The sequence below is a fragment of the Hordeum vulgare genome, chromosome 2H (genome assembly GCF_904849725.1).
Source record: "Hordeum vulgare subsp. vulgare chromosome 2H, MorexV3_pseudomolecules_assembly, whole genome shotgun sequence".
NCBI lineage: Eukaryota > Viridiplantae > Streptophyta > Magnoliopsida > Poales > Poaceae > Hordeum > Hordeum vulgare.
Genome location: NC_058519.1, coordinates 636,001,220 through 636,009,462, shown reverse-complemented (window position 1 = coordinate 636,009,462; position 8,243 = coordinate 636,001,220). Strand labels below are relative to the sequence as shown.

The 8,243-nt window shown below is 54.8% G+C and overlaps 1 protein-coding gene across 1 annotated transcript; it reads left to right on the top strand.

The window, feature by feature from the left end:
• The first annotated feature begins 3,580 nt into the window (after positions 1-3,580).
• On the top strand, positions 3,581-4,830 carry LOC123431045. The gene has a single exon (XM_045114860.1). It carries the CDS (start codon positions 3,827-3,829, stop codon positions 4,622-4,624), a length of 798 nt encoding a protein of 265 aa, XP_044970795.1. The 5' UTR covers positions 3,581-3,826; the 3' UTR covers positions 4,625-4,830.
• Positions 4,831-8,243: the final 3,413 nt, after the last annotated feature.

The window sequence follows — 8,243 nt, the reverse complement described above, 5'->3', positions numbered from 1 at the left end:
GTGCAATGACTAGGTGTGGGACGAGATGGAGCGCCAGCGCCGCGCTCTACAGGAGATCGCCGAGTGGAACCGTAGCCACGAAGAGGGTGGTTTCATTGCCCTCTCCGACAGCGACGAGGAGACGACCGCGTCGACCCTGTCTGTCCGCGGCGGCGACCCAACGCAGGGCTGCAGCAAGGACGTCGGCGACCCACCGAGCGACAGCGACGACGACGATGACTACACCACCTTCTACAAGCTCCTCACCATAAACTAGCCTCGAGGCGACGGTGTAGTTTTTTTAGTTATTATGTATGTTTTTAAATTGGCATAAATATGATTGAAATCGACTATATTTCATTTAAAATTGGGTAAATTTTATTTAATTTAAGCCGAATTTGTGTTTGAAATCGAAGTTTGGGGGTCGATTCTCGAGCGACGGCTCAAAACGACAACCCGCACGCCAAAAAAAAGCGTCGGCGAGCCGCATGAGGCCATACTTCAACCCGTGAGTGCAACTCCAACGGGGCGACCCATTTCGTCCGTCGCTGTCCGTTTGGGTCTGTGCGGGCAAAAACTCGGCCCAACGTGTTGACCCAAACGGACGCGCGTCCGCTTTTTGTTCGCGTGTCGACCCATTCCCGACCCAAATTTGAGCCTGATTTGCATCGGCGCGGACACGAAGCGAACGCGCACAACGCGCGCCTACTCCCCTCCCTGGCCCACAAGTCGGCGGCAAAGCGGCCTGTTTTTCCCTCCATCCCCCCCCCCCTGCTCGCTCCCGCACCCGCTCCCACCGTTATGGACAACGACCTCGAGGCCGTCGCCACCATCGCCTCCCTCGCCTCGTCCGGCGCTACCACCGAAGCCAGAGGCAAGGCCCATGCCCCCGCAAGGCCGCCGCGCCACCCAAGAATAAGAAGAAGGAGTTGATGCTCGAGGAGCGGGCCGTGGAGTCGGCCAAGAGGAAGGGCTGGAGGCACGTGCAGGATGCAAGGGGTGAGACAGCTACCGCCGTCGCCGCGCAGCATGAAGATACCAATTCCCGGGTGAAGGCGACGACGAGGTAGGCCTTGTTGTACCTAGGGTAAATCCTAGCTAACACGGGCTTGTCGCCGCACGGCCGCGACCAGCACGGGCTCGTCAGCATATCCTCGGATGATGTTGTCGGATTTGTCGCGCGCGTCTCCCACGCAGCCGATTCCCGGCTTCCACATCTACCCATAAGGCAAACGCTTCTCCGGGGAATGATCGTCGGAGGTGAGCATTATGGCCCCTTCCACGCCCACGCGGGTGACCATCGACCTCAACGCCACGCTGGTGGCAGGCGGATCATCGTCCGGGGTCATGAGGAAACGCCAGCGTGAGATGCCAGCCGACATGCTCACCGGTGCCCGCAATCTGTTGGACGGAATGTCGGCAGTCATCGATGATGACACGACCAACCGTTTCCTTGAGAACATGATCTTTGAAGGCGGTGGGCTGGCGGCTGGTGCTTACTCCGCGGCTGCGTACGTTCCCGATGAGACCCAAAGCCAGGACGGTCGAGCACCATTCACGCAAGCCACCAATGATCCACATGATGCCTTCATGCAAGATCAGGTCGGCCTAGACGGCTTCCGGCTCGACCATGAGTTCCCGGAGGACTACGACCTTCAGGAGGAGGATGATGACATGGACATCGACGGGGAAGCTTTGTTCGAGGAGGAGCTTGCCAACCAAACTATTGCCGGGTCGAAGCCAAAGCGCAAGAGCAAGCAGACGAAGGCATACACGTCGACCGAGGACAAGCTCCTTTTTGAGTGTTGGTGGGGCATTAGGAAACATCCGAAGGTCGGTGCCGAACAAAAGTGGCCAGCCTTACGGACTCGTGTTCATCGTGAGTTCCATGAGCACAAGAAGTTTCCCACATACCAAATGCAAAGCAAGCGTGAACGGGTGTCACTTTCGAAGCGTTGGAGGGTGATTCAACAAGAGTTCAACAAGTTTTTTGCCACCTATGAGAGCATCAAGGCACGCTCCGTGAGCGGTCTCCGCATGCAAGACATGGTATCCATGCCCTCTCATTCCCTTTTGGTGCCACGTATTTTTCCCGTGGATTGCATGTCCATTTTGCCCAAATATGTTTGCTTGGTTTGAATTGTAGGTGTTCCAAGCTTTGGAGGCATTCAAGGTTCAACACGAGGACAAGGCCTTCCATCTCTCCCATTGTTGGACTATCATCAACAGGGAGGAGAAGTTCAAGATGCAATATGCCACCCTCTTGGCGCGTGGGGGAAAATAAGTTGTGGAGGACCATGGTGACGGCGAGAAGGCTTGGCCGCGGGGGAAAACCAACTCGAAGGAGGAGGAAAAGCGGGACGCGGCGTCGATCGCCTTGCTTGAAAAGGTGGAGGGCATGATAAGCAAGAAGGACTTGAGGAAGGAGAAGCGTCAGCAAGAAAAGGAAGAGCAAATGAACGCCTTCATGAAAATCCAAAGGAGGAGGCTCGAGACGAACGCGAAGAGGCAAGCCAAGATGCTTGAGTTGGAGGAGGCGAAGCAAGCCAAGATGCTTGAGATCGATGCCACAAATGCCAAGACCAAGGCGAAAGAAGTGACCCTCGCAAGCATGAAGACGGGCGTAGAGACCATGAAAGTTAATCTGAACACCGTGTCGTCGAGGAAGAGGCTATGGTTCGAGAAGATGGAGGCCGAAATGCTGAAGTTCGACCAGCTGTGATCTACGACGGAGATCGGAGTCCCTTTTTTGTATGCCCGCAAGTGTGCTGGCATGACCACGGACCGACATGGCGTGGTCGAATTCTCATTCCTTTTGATGTGCTCGCATGTGTGTCGGACGCTGACACGGTGCCGACATGAACTATGTGATGATTTTCTGTAGGATCGCGATGTATGTCGGTCGCCGACATGATGTCGACATGAACTCTTAACATTGGCATGTAGATCTTTTTAATCTAAATATGCGGACGTAAATGGATCGTCCATGTTAAACGCATGACCAAGTCCAAATAAACGAACGGCCAACTCAAATGAATAAAAAGCGGACAAAATCGTCTTTCGTTTGGTTCGATCGGTTGCAGTTGATTTGAAGGGGCCGAACGTGTGAAGATGCTCGAACAGACCAAGCTATGGCTTTGCCAAATGCTGGTCATGCGGCAGGGACACGTCGACGGTCAATGGTCACGTCCCCTCAAATGATGAACGCACGGCTCGTCGTCGTGTGGTCAGGTCAGAGGGCAGAGACCACAGAATCCTTGGATCCGCACCTGCACCAAGCAAACAGACCGACGACCTCCCTCTCCCGCCAAAACCACCCCCCGCCCGTCTCCTTCCTCCTTTTCTCGACGCCACCGTTTCCTTTCCACATATGCGCTGCTCACCCCGCACAACAGCCTCCGCTCTCCATGACAACTCCGCCCCACGCCGCGCACGGGACCCGCCGCCACCGAAAGGGCTCGGCCACGCCGCGGTACCTCGTGGCAGGCCTGTGCAGATTGTAATTAAAGAACCTCTGAACCTGCAATCTATGGCGCTGAGTGTACTAGGCCGTAGCTTTTGGAAGGACTAACCCCGCCTCGGCGACGGCGACGGCAGTTGATCGTTACGAGACAAACAGTGGGTTAGATTAGATTATATCGTTTTGATTAGACAATGAGATAGCCGCTCTAAACGAGAGGCTAGTCCTCTATTTTGTTGCGACCGGAACGAGCTTCACTGACCAGTGAGGCAGGCCACTACGCCCTTTGCAAAGTACAGTGCGCGCACTCGCCGCTCTAGCTGAGTAGACCACTGACACTGAGGCTGGGCTTGGAGAGCGAGCTGAGGGCGGAGGGCGGAGGCCGAGATGGCGACCGACGGCATGTCGAGGCTGAGCGTCGGGGTGAGCGTCATGGTGGCGCTCAGCCTGGCCGTCTTCCTCACCATCGTCATCCTCCTCCTCGCCGACCTCTTCTGCTCCCACCTCCGCCGCCGCCGCCTCCGCGCGGACGCCACGGATCCGCCGCACAAGTGGCCGAAGCGCGGCCGCGGCGTCGCGGGGTCCTTCTCCCCGCCGCACACCGCCGGCACGGCTGCCGACGACGCGTCCGTGGCCACCACGGCCACCACCACCACCACGGCGCGCGAGGCGCTCACCAGCACCCCGCCCTTCTACTACGCGCACGGCGTCATGTGCGCGCCCAGCCGCAAGGACCTGCTCCTCGCCATCCCCAGGCTGGAGGCCGCCGTGTGGAGGTGGTCGCCCGCGCGCCGCTCCTCGCCGTCCCCCTCGCCGCCGCGGTCCGACGAGCCCACGGCCCGCGGCTCCTCCTCCTCCTCCGCGCACAGCGACGGCCTCATGTACATCTCCAACCCGGTGTACGAGCGGGGCGCCGCCGCCGGGCACGAGCACGACACGCCGTTCGAGACGCCGGAGGCATCGCCGTCGCGGTGCGGGATCACGGAGGAGGGCCGGGAGGGCGGGGCGTTCTCGCCGCCGCTGTCCATGATGAGGAAGCTACCGCCGCTGGGCGTGCTGGCGTGCCCCCCGCCCGCGGTCTTCGATGGCCGGCCGCCGGTGACGTTGTGGCCCGGCACGGTCGCCGACGCCAACCGGGCCTCCTCCTCGTCGTCCAACTTCACCGCGCGCTTCTTCTCTTCCTAGTCGCCGGAGTAGCAACCCTCTTGTGATGCGTGATGTAGGTGCTAGCTAGATCTTTGATAGGATCCATCGTTTTGCTCTGGCTCCTCTGTTCTATGGCCCGTTGGATCTGCTCGTTTTTGCACTTGTTTTTTGCCAGGAGAGTGTAGTGTACCCCACTTGATGATCTATGGCCGGATGATGCATGAAATTCTGGCTGCAAAATCAAACTCTGTCGTTTGCATGTTTGATGATCTACATGCACTGGTGCTGGAGTGCAGAAACCCACGGGCGGTTTGGACTACTCTCACTCACTCGAGGCCAAAATGCCAAGAAATCAACTTCTTATTTTCTTCTTGGCAAAGGAAATCAATTTATTATTTTCTGAAAGAAAAAGAAAAAGAAAAAGAAATCGAGATCTGAATCAGATCATCGAGTTGCGGAACGAGGCTTTGATGGTGCCAATGATCAGTACTTTTATTTCGTTTTTTGCTTGGATAAAAATGATAACAGCTCTCCCCCTTGCACCGATGTACGTACTACTGCAGATTAATCAGCATCTAGCGACCATTCTCAGTTTTTCACTGCTCTTCCTCAGAGCTCAATAGTCAATACTAGTACGAGTAGCTTTTGTTCTGAGCTGGTGTCAGAGGGAGTCCGAGGACTGATACAGTAGGGAGCCGGCCGTTGTGGTGCTCGAGCTCGACCGGAGTGGGTGTTGCTTTGTCAGCGGGGTTCGGTATCCAATCCAGCGGAGTAAAACTGTTCCCTGACCGGAGGCAGTGTTAGCTTTACCTCCTACTATGTGAAACATGGTTATGAATAATAATGCATTCGTGAAAAAGAGCACTTGATTCTAAAAAATCTTCACCCTCTGTCGATCAAACAACCATGCACCACTACACTTCTTCATTTTCGGAGAGCAAAGAAACTCCTCCCACTGGCCATTCGCCATTGGTCTCCGTGGAGTTCTCCACGGAAACCATGCAGCATGCGTAGTGCGTGCCCGTCGGCACGGCATATCTCGGGTTCCCGGAAAGGAGAGGCCGATCCAGGCGTAGACCAACATGGTCGCATGGCATGCATGCATTGGCCTGTGGAAAGCCGTGAGGTGCAATTATTTAGCCGCGCGAAAAAGCCTGAGCGGACGTGCATGCATGCTGCAACTACGCCTTTGGCGTTTTGGGGCTTGGCCTCCATTGTTCACAGAACGCGGGCACGCAGCTACCACGGGCAGCATGCACCACAGTCCACAGACCACACTTTGGCGAGCCGTTTTCTGCTCCGTCGTCGTCTCGGCGCCCGTGGCCGTCTCCTGAGTCTTGACCCCAAAAGCTGTTGCTGGCTTTACTGTGCGGTGCTGCGTACGTAGAGGTAGGTACGTGCCCTGGCGGCTTCTCTCTGACCGACTTCTGTTTTATTGCCTGCCTGCTTACATTGTTAGTGGCTCACGCCAACTCGACAGCGCGACGTCTGTTTTGCCTGAATTCTGTTTGTTTGAGTATGACGATGAAGTCGTGTCCGGTCCTGTCCTGGGATGTGTTGGACGTGCGTCCGGCACGCGCTGGACGTGCGTCCGGCACGCGCTGCATCCTGTCCGCCTTATATTAATAAAATACACAACCACGTGTCAGGCCAGCTTCGTGGGTGGGGGTAAGAACAGAAAAAGGAGGCCCGTGCCACCGACGGGCGGGCCAGGGGAGGACAAGCACGCGCGTCCGGTCTGTCCGCGCGCTATCCGTTTTACCCCAAAGACAGCACAAACTTGCGTCGGGATGGGTCAAGAACGGACAAAAGTCCGTTTGCTCTCGCGCGCTGGGCCGTCTGGTTCATCCGTTTTACTCCAAACGGACGTGCGTGGACAAGATGGGGTCTTGCGGTGGAGTTGGCCTCAGTGCCGCTCTCGATGCGCACAGTTTTAATAAGGGTGTGTCTAGGTCGCAGTCCACCAACGAAGTCTTAGTATAGTATGCAAGAAGAAAAAATAACTAAAAAAAAATTATCTGCACGAATCTCAATACAAAATCAACGAATTGTAGTATCGACTAAGACTTCGCGAAGTCTCAGTCGACTGACTTTAAGCAAAGCCGTCTTAATAATATAATGGCGTTGCGCATGCCGACGACGCGCGTACTTGGTTTTTTTATGATAATATGTGTCTCATTTCATATCATAGAAATCAAATCACAAGTCATACGTAAATAACGACATGATAAAACTTAAAAGATTGGAAAACATCGTTAAGCTTGAAACCAACGTGTGTCACCTGTCTTTAGTACCACCATAGCAGCCATCAAAGAGAAAAATGACGGATCACCTCCTCACCTGAACTCGACGCGGCTCCATTGCTGATACGTAGCTTTACGGACCTTGAAGATGACTCACCAAAAATATAGTCATTGCCGTTGAACGAATCACACCGGGCCAACAACCCGAACACGCCACTCCATATCTGGCATCCACCACGACTAAGACGTCGAAGGAGGAAACCATACCTGCCATCCATCAATCATGAATCCAACACACATTATGTTTTCCAGTTATCGTTGATGCAGACGACAGTCTACATATGTTCCTGCCTTCCTGGACTACCTCCCAAGCTCCACGTCGAAGTTGGAACGACGCCATCGCAACGACGGAGTCCGAGGACACAAGTTCACTAGAAATATGTCGTCGCCACCACGATATCCCCGCTTGAACGAATTGGTTCCCAAATCCATCATCGATAATAGAGACGATTGCCTCAGGAAAGAATCTGAAGCTTCTTTATTCAGCATCATTGTCACCGCCGTTGAAGCCATGACGTCGGACGATCCAAAAACCTAAGCTACTAGGGCCTAAAACCTAAAGCGAAAAACGATTCGCACATGCAGGATCCGGCGACTCCCCACATGACTGATGACCAAGAGATCGTTGACGGAGGAGAGCCGCCAAAAAACAACGCGAGAAATTGATTGTCTTGGCGACGACAACGGCTAGGGTATATGACCGCTAGCCAAACCTGCCCCCACGATAGTTATAATGCACGGCAGTAATTGTACGACACACATACTTGGACCTTGCTGGCACGGCTTGTGTGGGACGACGTGTAGACGACTGTATTGGCAACCTATGATGTGCCACTCCACGCTTGCTCATAGCGTCTAGAGCCGGAACTTACAAATACGTTCCCTCAAATGTCCGCGGACGCGTCCGGTTAGTGATCGGGCGTGTTTCCTATTTGTTCGTCCGTGCAGCCACACTCCTCATTTTCTTCCTCATATGTCCGGTCACTTGTACGTGATTGATGAAGAGGAAGAGAGAGAATGAAAAAAATAATAAACAAAAGAAAAAGGTTATCCGGGATAGGGTCGCGTCCTATGTGGTGGACTGACCGGGCACGTCCGCGAGCCCTCAGATCCTCTCCATATTTGAGATGAATAAAAGGGTTCGCGGACACCCCGACCATATAAGGACGATATGAGGGGTCTAGTTGGGTCACTTTTTTTCTTCTCTCTCTTAATCATTAACCGGGCGTATGTGTAAACATACGAGGGATCGTTTGAGGAGTTTGGCTGTGATGCTCTCAACTATACCTAGCCATGGGATACCCGACATGGTCGGCCCGACCCGACCCGACCTTGCCCACGGGCCGGGCTCGGGC

Excerpts from the sequence above, each read along its gene's own strand:
- LOC123431045 (XM_045114860.1), top strand. The coding sequence starts at position 3,827 with ATGGCGACCGACGGCATGTCGAGGCTGAGCGTCGGGGTGAGCGTCATG.